The sequence below is a fragment of the Empidonax traillii genome, unplaced genomic scaffold, assembly GCF_003031625.1.
Source record: "Empidonax traillii isolate 1590-97213 ecotype Southwest subspecies unplaced genomic scaffold, ASM303162v1 scaffold308:size980311, whole genome shotgun sequence".
NCBI classification, from domain to species: domain Eukaryota; kingdom Metazoa; phylum Chordata; class Aves; order Passeriformes; family Tyrannidae; genus Empidonax; species Empidonax traillii.
In genome coordinates, this window is record NW_020955501.1 from 568,010 (window position 1) to 590,967 (window position 22,958).

The 22,958-nt window shown below is 41.1% G+C and overlaps 1 protein-coding gene across 1 annotated transcript in view; it reads left to right on the plus strand.

Moving 5' to 3' along the window:
• Nucleotides 1-11,215: 11,215 nt before the first annotated feature.
• Nucleotides 11,216-22,958, plus strand: part of LOC114061036 (transmembrane protein 132D-like) — a 226,833-nt gene continuing 215,090 nt past the window's right edge. The window contains exon 1 of the mRNA XM_027891042.1: nt 11,216-11,848. Within this exon, the coding sequence (XP_027746843.1) occupies nt 11,770-11,848 (79 nt within the window). The 5' untranslated portion in view covers nt 11,216-11,769. The remainder of the gene's footprint in view (nt 11,849-22,958) is intronic.

Here is a 22,958-nt window from a genome sequence, read left to right on the forward strand (position 1 = left end):
GGTTTATTACACCTTTTACAGACCATGTGTTTAATCAATATAAAACTCTAATAATGTAACAAGATCCTGCAATGTTTTCTGGCAAGTACTTGTAAATTTTTTCTGGAATACTACTTGTTAAACAAAGATTAAATGTGGCTATTAAAAGCTGGCAATAATGTTCCAGGAGGAGAGCTTTATTTCTGCACATGAAATGGGTACTGGGGAAGGATTGTTGGGCTCTGTAAACTTAAAAAAACGAGGTAGTGACAGAATAGCTATTACTTTATGTAAATTGCCCAATAAGCAGAGTTACACTTGCTTTGGACTATGTAACTATGAGACTCTCAGCAATACAGAAAGCATATAAAAACTGTGTTCGTTCCTGTATAGCATCACATCAAATTATATAGTATGAATTGCATCAATTACATGTCTTAATTGATGTTTTTTTGCTGTTTAATTACATCACAACATGCATTGCTGAGGTTATTACTTGCTCTGTCATGGTGGCACTGGCCTGACTGTTGGCAGTTTAAGCCTCTGAGTACAAAACAACTTGAAACGATGCTGGACATAACTGAAGTTCTAAATTTCTGTCTAAATCAATGAGTGCCACATTAAGAATATCCCCACTCCCACTGATGATCAGCTATGCATGGAAAAAGTCTTTCTGATCTGCATGTAACCATCTGTATGAGCTGATGTTCATTATAGAAGAAGAGAGTTCAAATCTTTGACCTTTGAACAAGAGTTAGAAGCTATCAAGGCTGCAGAATATCTACTTAATCCTCAAACAAATGCTAAGAGCATGCCCAAAGCTTATATTTCTTTTAGGAAAGCAAGTGAAGCTGATGCCCATAAGCAAGAAGATCATCTGCATGATAGAAATTGAGCATCTCAGAAATTTGAAGTCAGCAGTTAAACCCCGTGGTTGAAACATAAGCCTGTGGAATAGAAAAAAAAACCATTTCCTGGGCCTTCCCACACAGGTTTTCTGCATCAGACCCCATAAAGAGCCTGATTGTGCTACAGCCTGCTCCTCCTTTCGAAGCTGAATCACAGCTCAGCTCAGAATGAAAAGCACGTGGGTGTGGAAGGAGAGGAGATAAAACAGAGCTGAACTGCCCTGTAGTGGTTGGACCATCTAACTGAAATAGTGCTTATCTAATTCTATGGAGTGTTGAATATAAAATTAACCTGGGAAAGAGACTCTTTATTCCCTTAACCACTCGATTTAAGAGTCACTCCTCCTGACAGAGCCTCCTGATAGGAAAATGTGATTTCGAATTTGCCATTGAAGATCAGTCCAGACTTGCTCAGGTGAGATCTACGTGTTTGCTGCACATTGCCAGTTATGTAATTCAGTGTTAAATCTAGATTTATGTGATTTTGAGATAAAGATTACATTTGCTCTAGTCCTGGGATAATCCTTGCTTATTTTCGGAGATCCTCGAAAACAGACTCTGAGACAAGATCTATACATAAGGATTCTTACAAACCTAAGATGATCAATTAACAGCTACTCTCTTTTTTGGCAATTCTCTTGGCCAAATAAAGCCTTTTGATGCTCATCCAAAGATGCAAGAGATTGCATTTTTCTCCTTGTGCAAATCACCAGCCAGACTTTTGAAGTTAATCATGGTTTAATGATATAAAGCCATATGAGTTAAGATGAGTATCAGGTGAAATGCTTAAAACCAAGTAATGAAAGATTTCTCTCTTAAAAACCACCAACTGATTTCTTCATAAAACCATGAAGAGAGGATTTTGGAAAATAATACACTTCAGAAAGACAGTATTTTATTTATACTCCCTCATCTTTTTATATAAAAATATCTCTAATTACTCTAATACCCATCTTTCAAGTATTCAAAGCTAGTGCCTACCACTGTATATTTACTCTTGAAGTACCTTTTTCTCTGTATTCATCTCTTTGCACTCTATGCTTACAAGGGTCATATTGCCATTCACTCTGGTCAGGGAGGCATAGATGGAACCATACTGAGTTCTGCTCTTACAAAAATCTCTCATGAGATTTGGTCAGTGTAGCTGGAATCTTATTTTAGAATAATGCCAGAAAGAATTACTCGAAGTTACAGTGATGAAATGTTTTTGCCTTTCAGTTTATAGTGGTTTCATTTTCATACTTCCTTTTGGTCTCTGTTATAAAAGTTGATATTTTTACTGAGTGAATCTAATGCCAAATCCTTTGTGAAACTGAGCTTGTCTTCTGCCAGAGTGTCAGTGCTCAAGTAAAGCTAATTGGAGAGATGAGAATGTGGCACTACAGACTTTCCAAAAACCTCTGAAGATTAGACATAACTAAGAAAATCCACATTTTGCTCTGGACTGTACTACAGTACTTGGTGATCCAGCTGTGTTATTTCACTCCCCATTCTGATAAAAAAACGTCCATCTTCTTTAAATGCAGCAATAAGAAGCTTTCATGTTTATCTTGGTGATCCAGCTGTTGTGAGATGCTGAGATAGAAAATGCTACCGACTGAATGCAAAGTGTCTTTGCTGAATGTAAATGATAGTAATGACCATGACTCAGGGTTCCTGGGAGCATTAACTCCACAGAAGATGTTTCCTCCTCTTCATTAACCTCAGGAAAAACCAGTTGTTAATGACCTTGGGCACTGAGGTGCTCTCTGAGCTGGGTGTTTGCCCTCAGCAGACTCTGAGCTGCAGCTGAGAACTCTGTTACATTTTCAGAGAGTTTTATTTTGTGCTAATATGAAAGCATTACTGGGCATTTTAATGGAGCTAATACCCTCCACATGGTAGATTGAATCAAGGTTTCAGAGAAAGTAATCCAGATTCTATTAAATGAGATGCTTCTGGGGCTGAGGGACCAGCAGGCTACAGGTGAGGCCCTATGAACCTTTGCAAGGGAGGATTGTCTGGAGAGCAGCTGCTTCGAGCTGTTCCACCCAGAACCAGGGCTGTGAAGAGCAGAAAGCAGAAATCAATTAAACTTCAAGCTGCTTCTGTCTGCTTCTGCTGGCTGACCCAGCTGGAACAAAAGTGACCTGAAAGGTGACAGCATTCAGTTTAGCACTCCCAAGGATACACTGAACAGAAAATAGTGTTACCAGTGATGGCACTCCACAGAAAGTTTTAATCTTTCTCTTGGTTGACCCTGAGCTTGGGCATCCCTTGTCTTGTGCAGGTTGAAGTGGGATAGGTAATGGATAGTCTCTCCTTCTGGGTAGCCACAGCTTTATATTCCAAAATAAAAAATGTACTCGGGGGTTGGGGGGGGGGGCTAAAGTAGCCCTTGATATCTTTCAGTAATACAAGCCATTTTTTTAGGGTTTTTTTGTAGTTAACAAGACAGCAAACAGCTACAGTTTTCAGGCCTCTGTGTAAGGGCATGAGTCACACCCTGGGTGACAGCCCAAATCATGGAAACACAAGCTCAGTGGAAGACAGGAATGAGCAGATGCCAGTACGTGGTAGGATTAACATTGTTCAGCCCACTGAATGAATATTTAGTGTTCTCCCATGCATCCTCTCTATTGTACTGTAGCTGATGGCAGCTGTGGGAAGGCCTCTACTCACAGAAAAATAGGCTGTTTCCAAAATATATATATGTTGATTGATATGTAATTGATTATTTGAAAACTTTTTGTTTATATATGAAAGATTTTCTCTGAGGGAAGGCTTACGTCCTGCGTGATTATTTTGTCCGAGGGGATAATACAACCAAATCATTTTGGAGGGAAGAGGGTCAAGCTAATTCATCAGTGTTCTGGTTTGTGCCTTTCTAAGCTGGTTTGACACTAATCTGTGTTTTCTGGTGCCCGCAGAAGGTGTCAGCCTGACTCCTTCTTTTGCCTGTGCTCTCTCAGGCAGCCTCCATGGCAGGAGTGTTACTCTTGTGACACACTAGAGTGCAGTATCAACTCAGTCCAAGGGATTTAAACATTTACATCGCATTTTCCCGGTAGAAACTGAAGGATAAATCCAAACTTTCACCTCCCCCATATGGGGAAGTGAACTCCAACTCCTGGAGTTGCTGCGTAGTTTTTATTCAAAAAAACCAGCCAACAACAACTTGTGCCTGGTTTTGTGGCTTGGGGGTGGCTAATTAGAACAACAACTCCCTTCAGGTGGAATTTTAAGCATTGTAGGTAGTTCCTGATAAGCCTGGTTTAGAATCAATCCATTAAAAAAAAATTAATCTTCTTCCTAATTTTCTAAACCATTTTATTCTCTCAGTTTGTTTTTTCTTTCAGTTTTGCTACTGTAAGTTCATTGCAGCTTCTAATCCCTCAGCTTTCCAGTTTTGCATGTTAATTTGTCTCTTTTTTTTTCCCCCAGAATCTTGTTTTCAAAGTTGTTTTGGTGTTGTCACACGTTCATGGAGCTAGTGTAATTTTCCCTTCCCCAGTTTCCCTCTCCAGCAGCTCCAACTGCAAGGACAGCCAATGTTTATAGTGAGAAGGTTAAAATATTCTAGATATCTTCAGTTGCTTCCTCCCGTTTACTGACTCTGCAGTTTCAATATAAAATCTACTATAATGTGGAAGCAGTTTGCAATATACTGTAAGGGCTTCCTACCATATGCTCTCCCATCTGTGATAAGAATGAGGGCTTTGGGAAAAAAAAAAAAAAAAAAGGCAAAAATTTCAGTGTGACTGGAGTTGAACTGTGTGCAATTTCTGCCTGCTGTAAGGAAGTCTTGAAAAGTAAATACGTGTATTATACGTGTCATGAATTCTACCTCCTGTCTATTCCATGTTGCTGATCAAGCATTTTCTGGGTTAAAAAAAAAAAAAAAATAAATGGTTAAGGTCCCTGGAGAATTAGTGGGAACTGAAAACATCTCAGGAGTGATAATTCAGCAATCACTTTGCAGACACTTCAGTTGATGGCAGTGACCTGTAGACCCTCAGTGCTGAGTGACACTTTGGAGAGGGCACGTGTCCCTTTGCTATAAAGAATGAAATCAGCACACCTGGATTTGGTGTTAAAAGGTGCAACTGTCGGTTTGGCTCCACAGAACTGCTCGTTTTGCTACACCTGATCTTCCACTCGTGAATAGTTTATAAAGAGTCAATAAATTATTAACCTCTCATAGCATTACAACATGGATATGATAGTGAAAAATGAAATAAGCACTTCTCTGTTGGGAATTACCTATAAGCAGATAACAGAATCCATCATTTATCCTTCATTAAAAATCTATTAGAATTAAGCTTCATAAACCAACCCTAAATATACAGTGTGACCTAAAATATGCAGGATTTGGTGTGCAGACGAAATATTTCGGAAAAAAAAAGTTGCCAATATTTTGGGCAACAACAATTTTTCAAAAAGCAGTAGAGATACAGCAAGGGAAGCAAATATTCTGTGTCCTTCAAAACGGCATTTGATCAGCTAATTTAAGGGATCCCATGCTGTTTGAAACCATATTAAGCAATATAGTCAGTCAGCATGCTTAAAGGGACTCTACTGACTATTCTTTGATATCTGAAAATGGAAAACTTTAAAAACTGAAGGTTTTACTTTTACTTCTAAAGCCTTTGGTTTGATGTTTCCTCATCTTCACACTTCTGGCTGCCTTTATTTTTTCTTTTTTTTTTTTTCCCCCGGTATAATTTTTATAATATAGATTTATTTCAGATGCCAATTCTTGTTTCATTTTGGAGTAGGAAATGCGTAGTGCCTCCTGTAAAGTGTGTCAAATGATGTATCGAGCCTCAATGACCAGCTGAGGCACTAGGGGTCACTGGCACTCCATTGTTAGCGAGCATCTGGTTGAGAAACCTGGTCGGGATTTGTCTCAAGCCTGTTTTCCTGCGAATTTTAGTGATATTTGCATGCCAAACAGGCAACTGGTTTAAGGTCTAACGTATACACACAAGTAGGCACCATATGTGCTTACAAAGATACGTTTGTGAAAGATCACAAACTCTTCAGGACTGGTATTCTTTGTGTCTTTGGGTTTCTCATTCCTTCCAAATTCTTGGGCTCTATTTTGTTTCTTCGTGTACTTCAGACTCACCTACAGCCAGCCTATAAAATGCTCTATCCGTACTTCACTCGGTCTTGGAAAATACATAATTTTGAAATCTAACTCACAGTGGCACCAAAATGCTCTCCCTGTGAGGTTTTTGCAGTGCTGGGTTCTTTGTTTCTAAGAGATGTTGGGCACAGAACCTGAACTGGTTCTCAAAAAATATTCTCATCACTGGAGAGCTGACCTCTACTCACAGTATTGTGTTAAAAATATGATTAGTGTATCTAATGACCCTTAAGCCAAAAACTGTCAGTTGGTAAAGCACGAAAGTTGCATTCTTTAAAATCCTGTTTTATAAAATTGCTGCGTTTTTAGTGTTTTTTTCCTCAAGAGAATGAATGTCTAAATGATGAATTAAAAAACCTCTGTCAAGGTTTACCAAGAAAGGAAGCTGGCAGTGCAGGCAGGCAGATGTTTTCATCATCTCCATAGTAATTTTAAATGGGCTTTGCCCTCTTTGCTTGTAAAGCATCACATCAACTTGTCTTTAGTTGCATCTCAGATCAGCCAAGGTAGCATCCTCTGCTCTGTTATTTCACATCATCTGCTCCTACAGTCATTTTCCAATTACTCCACTGGGAATGTTATCAGATTTCAGATTGGATACTGTGAACATTCCCATTCCAGCCATTTAAGTCACTTCACCTCTGGAAACTTGGCCTGTCTTGGTACCAACACCCACCTGTGGAGGCTTCAGTTCAACCCAACTAGGAAAGAAGGGATTTTGTTTGTACCTATGAATTTTCTTCCTTTAGTGATTTTTTTCCCCTGATGTGCACACATATTAGTTAGTTTATTAACTGAGCTTTTATTCAAGCTGGCCTCTGCATCTTAAAAGATTTGGTCCTTAGAAATCCTTATAAATCACTGTACTGTGAGTACAGTAACTTGCAACCAAAGCAGCTTTTAAAGTCCTACCATCAGATAAAGCAGGTTAATATATTAGTTCATTAACTCAAATGAAAAAACCCCCTTAGATACACTTTTTGCCTGTTAGAGTGTTGCTGATGTGGCTGATAAGAGTCTAACTGTGTTGTGATAAGGTTCTTTGTCATTTGTAGAACTCATTTGGAGCTCAGATATTTCTGAGTTTTCATTGGAAGCAAGGAAAGGAGAGTGACAATTTTGACTGACATCAACTACTTTTTCAGCTTTTGAGAACTGACAGCAAGCCCAGCAACATAAATTAGTCTGATAGAAATATTATTCCCCACTAGGTTTAGTGTTTGATCATTAAGGAGAGAGGCACTCCAAGGGGCATTACCATGGACAGCAGAACTACCAGCTGTCAAATAGACTTTTATATTTCAGTCTGGTGAAGATTTTTAACTGAATCTGCTTTTCTCATAAAACAGAAGCATTATAAGCAAACCAGGGATTTTATTTTTTTTTTATTTTCCTATGTGGTACAGCTGAGAATTAATTTTGAACAAATTAACACATATTTAATGCTCCATTTTGCTGTCACTGAAACAAAAGTCCTAGTGATGGCTACTGTTGAAAAATCCAGAAATCCAAATGAAACGGAAGAGTGTGACTCAGTTTGGTCTTTGTGGCATCTCCCACTATCTTGTTCTGATTATCCTGTTATTTATGTGGGAGCATCACAAAGAGACTTCAGCTGCTGACTGTGAGGCAGCTGGCCAAGATGTAGGGAACACATGGATCAGAAGGAAGTCCCTTCCCCAAGGGCTCTGCATTACCCAAACAGAGGGAAAAGACCACAGATAGATGTGATGAAGAAATGAGAGAGAGAAATGTGAAATAACAGTGGAACAGTTTCTGGTTTTCCTTCTGAATGGCAGTCACAGTACACCTGCTGCTTCATCACTGCTAAATGTGTTGAGGACAACACATTAAATTCTATAAAATCGCTGGGAGGTCAAACTGATCACGCTGATTCCTTTTCATCTTCTGAATCTCCCACTCCAATTGCTCCTCATTTGGGATGTTGTGCAGTAACAAACCCAGGTAATCCATTTCGACGCCCTCTGTGCAATCCTCAAACAGAGGAGAAAAAAATAGGAGCAAGAAATTAGAGTAAAAACCTGTCTCTCTAAAAAATCAATGGCAAAGCATGTACAGGCTTCAGCAGCATCAGGATTTTTCTCTTGGAGTTTAATTGAAAGTGAAAAAAAAAAATTTTTGGAGAAAAATGTGTGACTGCTCAGTTTAAAGGACTCAGTAATATGCCTGGCTCTTCCAGGTCTGTGGGCACTGAGATAGAATTGTTAAATGCAATTGGCTTTTGGGATGAATTGTTGGCTCTCAGATCACTAGACATATTCTGTATTTCCATGTCTTGGTTTATTTATTTATTTATCTGTAGGAATGTGGGATACTGGGAGGCAGAACATTCCTGCTGGTGCACCTGCATACAATCTTTTCTCTCTAGTCTGCTGTTCTTTGCCATGTCAATGGGGCTTCCCCCTGCCCTGAACTTCTAGCCTGCCAAATAGGGAACACTACCACTCCCAAAAAAAACCCCACAGCCTCAAACAAAAATGGGAATTGATAAACTGATCAGAACAATTAGCAATTTTAACTACATAAGGTGTACTACATGTATCAGCTGATATATCACATTTGGGATGAAACAAGAAGTCTCAGAGTGAGGATGGATTTTCTCATTAGCTTGTTGGATGCAGATTAATCAGTTTTCTACCTTCACCATCAGCCACAGGCTGAGGGGATGCAGGTCCCTTCCTTCTCTCTCGTGTTTTCCTAAAGCCAGCTCTTCCTTCACAATTAAGTTGTGTTAATTGCCCAGAAAAGATGAGGCATATTTGCCAAAATAACATATTGCTAATGAAACAGGAAGATGTTTCTTCATTACTGAGTTGTCTGAATTGATGTGATTTTCCATGAGGAAAGGTTTTCATCACAGAAGCATCAGCCAGGATAGAGTTTGTACAGCTGAAGTGCTGTCACCTGCACTCGTAGGAAGGAACTAGAATTGGGACACCCACTCTGAGGAGTGAAATTTGACAAGTGCCATGACCTTCAGCTGTTCCTTCGGTAAAATACCCACCGGAGGAAACGGAAGATGATTTCTGTGCAGGGAATGCGCAAGAAATGGGGGCACTGCTTGTTTCTGAAGGGGCTGAAGGCAACTCTTTATTCAAAACTCAGTTGGCTCTGAGAAAGGCTCAAGATCCAAATCTGATTCCTGGGGATAACAGGGTAGTGGAAGAGGAGGACGAAGATGTTGACAAAATTCTGTGTCCATTACTACCTACTAAAAGTAAAATGTCTGCAGAGTGCTTTGGAGTGAAAGGGTATTGATGCATCAAATTTGATAAGTAGTTAGTGACCTTTCAGAGTGACTTTAAGAAACATTAAGGAAAAAGTAATAGCTTAGATTATTTTTTTTTCTTTCACGAGACCAAATTTGAAAATTAACCTGTTCAGTGAGTAGCATCCTCCTAGATAAAGGATCCTCAGTCCCCTAGTTTCAAGAACTTAATTTTATGAATATAATATTAATATACTATAGAAGAAAAGAGAAGAGGATCTTGGTTTGGTTTGTTTTATTGTTCCAATAATTTTTTCTTAAAAATGTTGGTAGCAAGACCACTTGCACCTGTAGCTGGAGAGAAAGGTTTTCCTTTGCATTCCTTCTGAATGAAGATGGGCATTGACTTCTTCCTCCAGAGGATGATTGTTTTGTCTTGGATAGAGTGTTATTTTATAATAATTCTCCTAAGCTGGACAATACTGCAAGGTTTTGGCCACAGTTTATGCCAATAACCCTTCTTTATCTCCTTTCAGGTAGTGGATGTTCTGAGATGGTACATTTATACCTCAGATATAATGGCAGTTCTAGAGATGTGCTGCATTTCAGGTCTGGGGAACCTCTCTGGGACTGTTAATCCCTCTAATACTGACATGAACTTCTAAAACAAATTCACCACCTGTAGCCTCTTCTCACTGGACGGTTGATTGTGTATTTCTCAGTGTTGGCAAACAGAAATTGTTCAAAGTTTATTTGTATAGACTGTTTTACAGCTTCAGCATTGTGGATGTTAATATACAAGTGAATGTTGTTATTGCTCCCAAACATGTGCTCCATGAAGAAATGACATTACTGTAAGTTCTTGTAGCTACTTGTTTTGTTTTGGTTTGTTTGGGCTGTGGTAAATTGCATTTTTCTGTGATTCTATCCGCCAAGGATAGTATAAATCTTGTCATTAAGCTTGACCAAATGGTTGGGTTAGTATTGATACCCTCTGTAATGGAAAACCTGAAGTTGGTTATTTTCCCCCAGCACATATGAACACTTTTTAGACCAAATGCAGGCGTTTTCCCTGCTGTTTTTGCAATATGTAGGAAGCATTTCACCGCTCAGCCTTCGCATTATTTCCTCATTCCGGTTGCGCCTCGCTTGGTTTGGCTCAGGGCTGTTCCAGCGGCACGGGGAGAGCCGAACACGCGATAAATCGGGATGAGGGAAGGAGCCAAACCCTCGCCATGTGCAGCGGCGCACACATGCCGATGTGCATCGCCTTCGGGCAGCCCGGAGGGACACGGTTCGTTGGGGTGCCGGCAGCGGCGAGGCTTGTGCCAGCCCTTGGGCATCCCTGCGAGCAGCTCGGGGGATGCTGCTGCTGGAACTGCAGCTGCGTCCCCAGGGACCGGCCCCGCAGGGATGCGCTCCCCGCCCGCACCCTCGCAACCGCCTCTGTCCTGCCCTGGAGGACGAACCAGCGCCGGGCACCGGCCCCTGGGAGCGCGGGGGAGATCGAAAGGAGAGAGCGAAGGGGTCGGGAAGGGAAGGGGCCGGTCCGGGCATCCCCGCCCCGCCCCGCTCCTCCCTCGCTCCGCGCCCGCCGCCCGGGGATTGGGGCTGCCGGGCCGCTCGGGGTGAGGCGGGGCTTGGCTCGGCGCTTATTTATTTATTTGTTTCCCTTCTTTTTCTTTTTTTTTTTTTCCTTTTTTGTTATTTTTTTTTCCTTCCCTCGGCGTCTCCTGGCGCAGGTTCCGTGTCCCCGTGAGCGGCGGCGGAGGATGTGCCGGGGCCGGAGGAGGCGGGCACCGGCTGGGGCGGGAGGTGCCCGCCGGCCGCCGCCGGCCCCGGGGGCTGTCGGAGCATCGGGGGCGATGATCTTCTCGGGGGAGCCGCGCTCGCCCCCTCCCTCGCCCGCGGGGAGTCAAACAAGTCAATGAGGAGAACTTGAAAAAAAAAAAAAAAAAAAAAAAAGAGGAAAGAAAGAAAGAAAAGCAAGCAAGCAAAAAAAGCGCGCAACACCACCAAACCCTGCCTCCGCGCCTCTGGATGATTTCAGGGCTGATTAGCATCATCTGAAGGAAAACTTTGGTGACGCCCGGGGAGCCGACGTGGTTTTTTCCGCCGGGATGCGGGCGCTGGCTCTGTGAAGCGCATCCCGGCGGCGGGGCAGGAGCGGGAGCGGTCCTTCCCGAGGAGCCGCACAGCCCCTGCCCAGCCCTGGCCCTGCCGGCTCGGGGTGGGAGGTGCTGGGGCAGGGGGTTACTCAGGCTCCGGACTGAGATTTTAATCAGAACTGATTCCTATTTATTTACTGAGAGGGGTTTTCTTTCGCAGCATCATTGTTTTGAAGAAGGGAGGGAGGGAGGGGGAGGGTTAAAGCTGAAGAAGTAAGTCGTCTCTCCGAAGGAAATGCCTTTTGCGCTTTCCAGACGACCTTTTCTGAAAATGTAGCCTCTCCAGCCTCTCCGATTTTTATTTTGATTACAAAGTGTGTGAAACTGAGCCCTAACTGCTCCACAAACCCTAGGATGTGTGCTTCTGGGATTAGCAATATGGGGCATCTGTTGTCACCTCTCCTCTTGAGCCTGGCAGCAGTTTTTTCCAAAGGTAAGTCTCAGTCTCTTCTCCCTCTTTCACTGCATCTTGTTTCTTATTTTGCATACCCAGCCTGTGTCCCCCGTCTGCAATGCCTTGAGTGTTGATACCCACGATCCATGGCTGAAAGACTTGGGGGGAGTCATGTGCTAGTCAAAACCACAGATGATGCGATGGGAAATCCTGAGTGGCAGGGTTTTTTTCTTGGTCGACTGTGACAAACAGTCTGCCCATTTACTGAGGCATTTTTTACCTCCCTGTTGTACTTTTGATCATGTAGTAGATGCTGCTGCTGAGCTTAGCTGGTAACTCATCTTTGGATTACAAAGGGTTATCTGGGAATTTGAAGTCTCCAGAGGTACATGCTGGTGGAGTTGGCTGCTCCACTCTTATCTTCTGTGTCGTTTTTCAAATTAAAAATCCTGTCTCTCAGGCTGGCTGGCAGTGTTTTACTGGACCAGAGAAATACCTACTTACTGAAACGTTTAAAAGCTCTGATGGGATCCTGAAGCAGGTGTCTGACATTCTGCATGCTAAATAGAGTTTGGATGTCCTGACAGCATGACTTAGACAGCTCAGTGATGCCTTCTTGTTGCCCTCGAGCGTGTTTGCAGTGAGAATCAGAAAAGCAGCCCATGGACAATGCACATATTTTTGTGTGCACTTAAAGCTTCCTCTGAACTTAAAAGTTTTCATCGATGGCCTCAGCCAAAAAGTGAATGCATTCTTGCCATACTTAATTTAGGTGATTCTGATAATCCCCGTGGAATACCAATTAGGAGAAATACACATTTCTACTGAGCAGATATCGTGCATCAGCAGCTATATCTTGGCAGCAAAACAAAATTGAAGTTCTCACGTGGTTTAGTCTTCAGAGAGGAATAACAGCATAAGCATTTACTCTGTGATTTTTGCAAACATGCTGATAAAGAGTCCTTCTTAGAGACATCTCTATTAAGAAAAAGTATTAGTTATTCTTAACACCTTCTTAGACTTCCAGAGGTCAGCACTTTTCCTTGTTATTGAGTTATTTTTACTAATTAGTTTGTATCCAGAACTGAATTTACTGACAGAAGGCAAGCTACACAGCTGTGTACATCTATTGTGGTTCCCTGTACCAAATTCACTTCTCCTCCTTTTTTTCTTTAGAAGAGGTAAAGAAAGAGTGGAACAAAATTATAAGTCTTCTCAAATGTTCCCTAAATGCAGTGCCCACAGAAGGACTGTTCTGAAGATGCAATTGGAAATGCATTAGCAGCAGGGATTAGAAGTCAGAGGCTTTTCAAGAGATTGCTCATTGTCATTGCACACCAGTAGCTTTTGATTTCCCAGCTAGCTTGTAAATTAGGTATTTTATTACAAGCAATATCAGTACTTTGGATAGGCTAACAGTACAGTAAGAATATTAACTTCTTCACCACCTCTATTTTTTCCTGTGTTTCACTTTGCTGCTTTAACATTGCATTAACATAGTGTTTGACTGAGACTGAAGCTCACTTTAGGATTGGGGTATAAGTGGCATTTCAGTCTTAGAGAGTACAGTGTTTCTTTTCTTGCCAACTCAGCAGTTATAATGTTAATATGTGATTTTATTCTTAAATGTTACATTTCTTTTGAAAGGGGGGCAGAAAACTGGACTTGGAAAGAAAGTCTCTTAGGTGGATATGATAGAAAATGCTATAAAAACTGAGAAGATTTTTCTGTGTATTATGCTTGTGAAGTCTCATTAAATATGATATGTCTTGAAACAAGTTGTGCCAGGGGAGGTTTAGGGCAGATATTAGGAAAAATTGCTTCACCATATGGTTGCCAAGCACTAGAACAGGCTGCCCAGGGCAGTGGTGGAGTCACCATCCCTGGAGGAATTAAAAAGGAGTGGAGATGTGGTGCCTGGGGCCATGGGCTAGTGGTGGGCTTGGCAGTGCTGGAGGAACAGTTGGACTCAATGAACTCGGAGGGCTTTTCCAACCTAAGGAGTTCTGTGATCCTATGAAACCAGACACATGAGATCCCACCAGAATTCCTGGTGTTAGCTGTGCTATTTTACTTTGCATTTCAGATATCCAAGGTACTACTGCTGTGTGACTGTCAGGAGTCTGCTGTTCACTAATACAGATATCTGTCTTCAATGCAACTGTCTGTTTTTTCTTTGGCAGCAGATTCCATCTGCACTGCTGTGCCTTAGGAAAGACCACAGTGTTCCAGAGATTTACTGTATCAACTTGACAGGGTAAAAAGGTTGATTCCCACCCTGCTCCACATAATAAGATAAACACACACAAAAAAAATTTAAAAAATTAGGCATGATTACTTTGTTTCTTTGATGCCTTTCTGTTGCTAATAGAAAAACTCTCTCATTTATGACATGATGACAAAGTTTTCCTGAAGAGATACAAAAGCTTTTAACATGCAACAGCAATCAGCTGTCTATTGTGTATGGGGCTGTTGCTGATTACTCAGATCCATGGCAACACACCTTTTACTGCACAGTTTCCAAATCTTTCAGGTAATAATGCTGAAGATTTGAGAACGCTGTTGTGGTTTTGCTTTGCTTTTATCTTGTAAATGCAGAGCTCCAGCCTGAGACACGAAATGTTGTTTTCAACAACGAGCTTACAGTTCTAACCAGAACAATTTGTCAGCGATGATAAAATCCACGTGTTTTAATATGCTGCCAGTCTAATTGTGTATGTGTGTGTAAGGGCAGAGATTACAAGGGTCTCTTAACTGTAGTTATGGGGGCAGGTGCATTTCACATCTTTGCCTTCAACTAGAAGTTTTCTTGAGCCAGTCCCAGGGAGGCAGTGCTCGCCCTCAGTCCCTTTGGCATTTTGCTGTTTGATATCAGTGCAAAAAGAAATTCTTCAGAAGTCTTCAGTTAAAAAAATAACCAAGTCCAGGTGATGATAATGAAAACACTGACTGATAGAGCAGGCACTAGTACTGTGGACATGCTGTTGCCTTGTTTAAGGGGAAACCCATCAGTTTTACTGGAGTAGAATAAAAACTTCAATACTTCACTTGAACTCCAGGTTCCATGCTTGGCTTAAGTCTAGAAGGAAACCAGCATCTCCTGTAGGATGCCAAACAATTTTAGGATATATGTTGTGAGCCTAAAGATTGAGGAGCCTTTTTTATTACAAATGTTTGTTGTCAGATAAAAATCAATCTAATTTCAAATTTCAGGTCTCAGTTGACAGTAACAAAATAAGTGAATATTTAGTGATTTTTTTTTTCTGCCTGTGTTCTGCTGAGCTTTTTGTGTTCTTCTCTGTCACCCAGGGCTGCAATCTTCCTGCAGGTCACTCTCTAATGACATCTCAGGCCGCTGAGCTGCTGGTTTGATTTTCTTTTTCTCTCAATTTTATAAAAATGGAAGATTGGCAACTGTGTTAGGAAGGATTTCCTTGTATCCCCCGAGTGTTCCCATAGGTAAAGGTGTGGATAACACATGTACAGTGATGACAATGCCCTGCTACTAAAGGAAAGTGAGTGTGGGGAAGCAAATAAATCATCCCCCAAGTGTTTACTTTTGGTTACATTGTAGGAGACAAATATTTGGCTATTTGGCTTTAAAATGCTATTTCTTCTGTTTCCATTGGAGTTATCCAAGTTGCAGCATTCTTTGAACCCTCTTGATTTCCATTGAATCTTTGAGACTTTTTTTGGTCTCATTACGGACAAGTTGTTTGTTTTGTTTTTTTTTTTTTTTTCAGTTTTACTGATTCCATGATGATACTTCTTATCAGAATATGTCATTCTGTTCACATTGCACTTCACTTGTGATTTTAGTGTATTATATCTTTGTGAGTTGCACCACCTTCTTGGTGGTGACTAGACAGGAGTTCAGGGTTGAATTTCAGTTCATGTTGACAAGTTTTGACTGTGATGAGGAGGGGCACATTCTGTTTCTCAAAGTAACAGTGCTGATATTGTGGACAGACTCATCACAGGCATCTGTTGCTCCAACTGTGCAGTTGATATGTATGGAAAATACTGCATGCTGCTTTCAGATGAGCATAAACTACAGGTGTGATCACTGAGAGGTTTCCTTGCAAGCTTTGCTTATGTGCAGAAACGCAGAAAGTTTTCATAAAACCCCCAAAAGAAATTTAATCTTTCTAGCTCAAGCTTCAAGCTGTTCCCTTAAAACCAAAGTTTTGGTGCTTTGTCCCAGCTGCATTGAACTCAGAGTCGTTTGAGACATTATACAAGGGAAGGGAAAACTAGCCTGAACTTTTTTGCTCATGGTGTTTCTTGCCACAGTGCACTCGTGGGAAAAGCCTCATTTCTTTCAGTAAAAGTAATAAATTCAGACTAAACTAAAAAATTCTGCAGCTAGGCCCGCGTTTTATTTGTCAGCTGCAATACTGGCGTAATGTGATTTGGTTTCTAATATTTCCCTGTAATGTTCTTATTTTTTACTTCTGTTTTTTCTTTTATTAGTTCCATAGGACTGGCAGGCTCTGTGACACCAACCAGTGTTTTAGACATTAATAAAAGCAGCTTTATTCAATAAAGATCAGTTTTATTTAATAAAAGAGAGAATCAAAAGATAATCTGATTTTTCATGCTGCATTCACATTAAATCAACCTCCTGAGGTGGTTGTGGATGCCAGGTCTGGTGGCGCTCTATCACAGGTCCTGGGCTACATAAACATGACTCCAGACAGATTGATATGCAGAGAAGCCCAAGAGGCAGCTGAGATTCATCACAGGTTTGGTTTATAAAGTGTTGCATTAAATTACTTGATTTTCACCAGTCTTTGTAATATTGCCTGCTGCCTTATTAAGGGCAGTTCAAAATGAAGTGGATTTTAAACAGTTCCGAGACATGCGGATGACAATAATTATTATGGTTGTAAAGTACATATTAGAGGGTGTTAGGCTACTTCACCCCCCTCCGTGGGGGGGACATTTAACTGTAAGATGAGGATCGGCTTCTTCAAGTGCTTGGTTTCTGCTTTCATTGAATAGACTTAATTCCAGTGTCAGGTGTCAGCCTGATGGCCCCCCCCAGAGCTAATAAGGCACTGAAACTCTTCATCTTCCAAAAAACAACCTGTGTGGTGTCTGTGCAAACTTCCACTTTCTACTTCAGTGGTGTGACTCGAACTTGCCCTGCCCAGAGGATGATGATACAACCTCCAGCTCTGTGAAATGAGGTGTTCTGGCCATCTATTGATCCTCAGTGGGGGTGACGCAGAGCCCATTACAGTCAGTGCATGGGGTGCCACTGCCTTTAGTGGGCTTTAATTCAGGGTGTAGACGGAGTTTTCTGGAGTGTTTTTTTTTTTTCAGCCTGTAACCCACACACGAGTGGTGATTCATAGAACATCTGAGCAGTGTTGTGAAACCAGTGCCAGAAACCTTATGCGTGCAAGCTAGAAAAAACCAAGGGGAGGAAATGGAAGTAACAAGGCTGCTTTCAGAGCGCATCCCCAATTTGTGTTTGCTTGTAAACAAAGGCCTTTGTGACAATACCAAAACCGGGACACTGCCTAAGATGGTCTGGATGTCTTTCAAAAAGTTAGATGGCCCTTTCCCTTAAAAGGGCTGAGAAAAAAAAACACTGCAGTGAGACTAACTGGAGCAATTTAAGTGTTGCCTCAGTACTTCAGACACAGTTGCTGCTGGTGTGAGTGTTCCTAATCCACTGCAGCACAGGTTCACTTAAATCAACAGTGGTTCAGTGAAGCAACACAGAAGTAGCCTGCCAGTCAATGGCATCTGCACTGTAGGGTCAATTAACTTCCTAAAAGGCTTCCTGTGTACTCACAAAGATGTTTGTTTGTTCTTACACCCTCACTCTTGAGGTTTGTTTGGTTTTTTGTTACTGTTGTTTGTGTGGTTTTGTTTTTGTTTTTTTTTTTTTTTTTAAATCAAGGTTTCCAGAAAGTTTTCTGTAGGGAGTTTTCTGTATTGCAGGCAACTGTCCCCCTGAAAGTTGCTGAGCACAACGCACAGTTTCGGTTCTTGTACAGATAAGGAATAAAGGGTCAGTAGTGGATTTGCCAATGTTGATGCCACGTTTTCCCAAATTCACAAAATAAAAGGCCTGTTCCCTCCTCCTGTAGTCACTTTCTCGTAGGCCCATCTAGCTCTGGTTTTAAAGTTGCTTTGGATTGATTCGGTTTGTTTAGCTATTTGGGTTTTTGTTTGCGAATGAGGACTTTTGTCACGGCACTGGTAAGATGTTTTGGGTGAGGTGTTGATTTGCTGCGGTAATGGTTAGCAAGCAGAGCAGAACCACATCTGAAAATGGCCAGTGGATTGTAAAATGTGAAAAGGAATATGAATACTGTAGATCCTATAAAAAAAGAACAAAATAAATGAGTTATCTAGTTATGCATAAGAAAGCAGCAGGGGTAATAATAACGAGCACCCTGAGCAGAAGCGTGGAAAGATGTCAACATGCTCTTCAGGCTTTTGGGTTTACAGCTCTACAAGATAGACTAAGGAGCAACAGGAGAAGTGTCCTCTCTGGCTGAACCAGGATGCTCTACATGCCTTTTGATCTATTTGCTTTCAAGATAGGCAGACTGTTGAGCAGACAGTCTGCAGAGCTCTTGCTGAGGAGCAAGGCAGATGTCCAGATAATCACACAGATGCTAAAAAAAAAAAATCCTCCAAGTCAGAGAGTTTAGTCTCATCTGTTGCTAAATGGCCTCAGAACCTTGAATTTTGTTGGCCTTCAGCGTCACTTGGTTTTTATTGATATTTTTAAAAGTGTAGATTTATGTCTTCAGTATACATTATGTAAATTCATTGTGCAAGAGGGGGAACCCAAAGTTGGCAGAGGTAACTGGTCAGTAGTGTCTCTGAATATTAATCCAATCCACAGTACAGGAAAGGAAACAATACCACTTAATCTTCAAACCACTCACTTATCAAAGATTCTGGATTAGCACATAATTGTATCCTCCATTTTCTGCTGAGCCATGGTGACTCATTCTACTCATCTTCAAGGAAAGAAAATAGTGGTGATTTGCATGTGCCTGTAGTTGAAACACCTGTATTCATCCTTCAGAGTTTTGCATCTCCATCTTCATGTAATCAGCCTTGCTTGGTTAATTTTAATTTGGTGGTACACACTGGGTAGGTCGTTTCCTTGTCTATGTTCCTATATTTAACTTCCTACTTTACTCTTTGCTTTCCTACTACCACCTTCCCAAACAGGGTGTATTGCTGGCTTCTCTTGGCATAAAGGATGTCTTGATGTCGTTCCTGTAGATTGTGTTTCGAGCTACTGTTGAAGGAACTATTCAGCTCTGCAGAACTTCCCAGTGTGATAAGTCTGTAAAAACACCCTGTACCTGCAGCCACACTCCTGTCATCCTTACCTTGTTTTCAGAAATAAAAATAGGATCTGGTTTGCTCAAGTTCACAAGTGTGTAGCTCTTCAGCTGAAGAAGAGTATCTTTGTGTGGTCAGGGCTTGGGGCAGAACTGAGCAGCCCCGATTCTGCCCAGCAGAGGAAGGAGGAGCACACACACTCTGGAAGTTTTTTACCACCCTTGGTTACACTTCAGGCAGCTCAGGATGACTACTTTCAGAGTTTTCACTAATCTGTCCCCCTTAAAACCATTTTTTCTATTCTGTTTAGGATCTGTTTAACTCCGAGTTAGGTACTTTTTGAGGTGTTATGCTCACCTACAGAATTAAACAGCCAAATGAAAACACTAGAAAAACCTGGCCTACCTTCTGTAGAAGAGAATGGAAAAGGAACATATGCAAAAGGAGTGTCTTATAATCTACTGGTGTGCTAGTGCACATCTGAAACAGGACTGAAATCTTCTAAACTGTTGTGGCAAGGTTGCTGTTTCCAGATGTCTCTGAGTTTCTTTGTACCCATTTGCAGAAATCCTACTGAAATGCCAACTGCTCAGCAAACATGGTGTGAAAGATGGGGGTCCAAAACTGAGTGGGCACTTTTCAAATCTTATTTTAGCCTCTCTGAGTTGTTCTGTCCTTCTTAATGACAGAGAGTGGTTACACCTTCAGTGAATATAACAATAAAAGCAGGTGTATTGCTTTTTAAAGCTTGGTGTGGTGCTCTGCATAGATCTCCCCTGGTTCCCCTCTGGTTTATCAGTTAAGGTTCTCTTTTTCCATGTATTTTTCCATATTATTGGGCAAACAGTTACAAGCCTATCATGACTTTAGCTGGGCTCTGCTCTATCCTTTGTGGTTGACTGTGTCCCCTGCAGCAGTTGTCTGATACGAGATGATTTCTTGCATACTGAACACTTGTGCACAGTGGGATTCTGTTATATACTTCTGACTCTTTGACACCATCTGCCCAGTAAAGTGGTTTTAATGGCTTTCCACTGAGCCAGCCTGTACTACAGCCCTGACAGCATGCTCTGTGTTTTTAAAAATAAACAAAATCTCCTCAGAAAAGCTATCTGTGAACATTGGCTTCTCCAACAAAACTGAGGATTACGTACCTTTTGATATTTTGTGGAGGCAGAAACACCTCTATTTGATAGGCTTTGAAATAGGAAAATGACTGATAGCCTGGAATGGTGTTCTAATAGTACTAGTTTATTTTTTTTTAAATGACCTTATAAAGCATTATTTTCTGTCCCATTTTTTTTTAAAGTCAGGTATCATTATCCTTTTACAGAAAATGCAATCATTTTGCCTTGTTAAGAGTTCTCGTCTTTATGAAAGCAGGGGAATGTGGTGGTTCATGTTGGTGATTTAGGAGTCAGGGCACCCATTGGTTTTCTGTAACCTTTGAAAAATCACTCCTGTTCCCTGCTTTTTCTTTCTTTTTTAAACTGTCTTGTCCACTCGGAATACAGGTTGTTCAGGGCAGGATCTGTTTTACTTGCTGTTTGTGCAGCATCTGCCCCTCTTCTCAGATCAGAATGTGCATTTTGCCACATTAAAATAACTAATGAGTAGTGTCTGAGTTAGAAATTGGAACGTGCCATCCTGATTGCCCTGATCACTGGATGACATGAACAGCTTAGAGCCCTGTAAGAGCAAAAAAGAAGAGCAGGGTAAGGGGAAAAAAATAAAGATATAATGAAAACAACTCTGTGATTAAAATTTTCTTAGAGACTGAGTAGATCCCATCCCCTGATGTTACAATTAATAAGCTATCTAAGCCTCTCCAAACAGTAACATGAATAAAGGAACATAAAAAGCTCTTTGTAAGAAGATGCCATAAAGATGGTTTTGTATTTCTTGCTGTTATAAGCCATGTCAATAAACTATTAAAGAAAATATTTTCGGTACCTGCGTTAACAATGCAACAAACCACTTGTGATGAAAAAACAGGGATTTTTTTGGCAGATGGTGCAGATCTGAGAAATATTTCATTCCTCTTTGCCCCTTAAAGTCTTTGGGGCTTATTTTAAGCTCCTTCCTGTGAACATAGTGGGTAGTGGTGGTGATGAAAATGGTGAAAGGAACTCTTGGCTGGTCCCTTCTGTTACTGATGGGATGTGAAAATTGAAAGAGTCAAAATAAACGGATTCCTCTGAACTTCTGAGCTAACTTGATATGAACACCCAGAGAATCAGACACAATCCTACTCTTTAGTCTTTTAAGCTCTTTTTTTTCTGTGTGGAATTTGACCTCCAGCTGAGGCGAAGGTTTCCATCTGAAGCGTTTCTTTTGCCTACTCTGTGCCTTGTACAGTCACAGTCCTGCCTTGTAGATCTGTGTAGGGAGCCAGTAGAAGATGTTTGAACCTCTAACTGCCTGTTTATTTGAGAATAACTGTTGCTCAGGTCCATGGAAAAATAATCTTCCTGCTGCTGTGGCGTTTTGAGTGAAGGGACCAGGAGGCTAAGGCAGCTTTTCAGTGTGTTCTGAGATGTGCAAAGCCTCCATAGTTAAGAACAACTCACAGCAGTCAGTAGCTTTGGAAGCTTTTGTTCAATAAAGATAATTTGCTCTCTTTTGAAATCCCCAAACTTCTTGAGGTCCAGAATTCAGACTGGATTTAATGGATCCAATTTCAGCTTAGAAGAAGTATGAAGCAAGTATCACTATGAATTCCCTTGACAATTAAGGTGGTATTTCCCAAGTGCTATCCATCAGGCTGGTATTTTGAGTGGTATCTCAGTGCTCCTTTCTCTTTGCTTTTGTTAATTATTCATTTGTGTGATGCTAAGTACAGTAAATACTTAAGATCTGTGATCCTCACACAGGTGTTTACTGCTGCTGTTACCTTTTTCTCCCCCTTTGTCCTGTCACAATTTTGGATGCTGCTAAAAATGTTCCCTGCTGTTTCAGCTGCAGTAGTTTAAAACACATGTATCAGCATCAACTGTGTCTTTTCTTGCCTTTTTATTTAGCCTCTTTATCTCACCAGCAATAGATCAGAGTAATGGTACAATAATCACTGTTGAAGCATTTATTTATTTGTTTGTTTTCTTTCTATTTCTATGCAGTCATATGCTCCTTTCATCTATTCCTATCAGAATTATGCATGTGGTTTGGATCAGACCCTGGAAAAAGAGAAATGCTTGTAAGTGGAGAAGACTATATATAGCAGACCTTTGTTATAGTATTTATAGTCTTGGTGCTCAGAATGTCTTGGTTTGCATTATAGGTTCTCGTCAAATAATCAAATTGCATCAATAATAACAAAAAGGATGGGTTCATGAAGAGATTCTTTTCAACTCTTCTCCTTTCAGCAGCTTCAGAAAAGAACGATGAATTTGGCAGCAGATTTGCAGTGCTAACAAATCCGAGCTTTGGCAGCCTAAATGGGCAACAGCGAATTCCAAACTGAAGATCCTTCACAGAGATGTCCTGATGGTCACTGCCTTTGGGTGCAGGGGGAGCGTTCACAGACCTGGGAGGATTTTGGCTGTGGCAGTAGGTCATGCCATCATTTCTCAGGTAAAAAGCTCTACCATACCTTAGGTCTTTATGGCCTACAACTTCTGTCTGGAGAGTTGCCGAGAGACAGTGAAGATCAAGGGATGAAGAAAAGTTCCTCCCCAAGAACAGAGAGGATTGCAGGATGTTAATTGGTGTCACAGGACTTTTTTTTTTATTATTTTTTTTTCCTAGTAAGTACATTCTCATTTTTATTTTCCACCTGAGAAGAGCAGCTCTCCTAGTCTTCACAAGTGTGGTGACACTGCGCCATTCC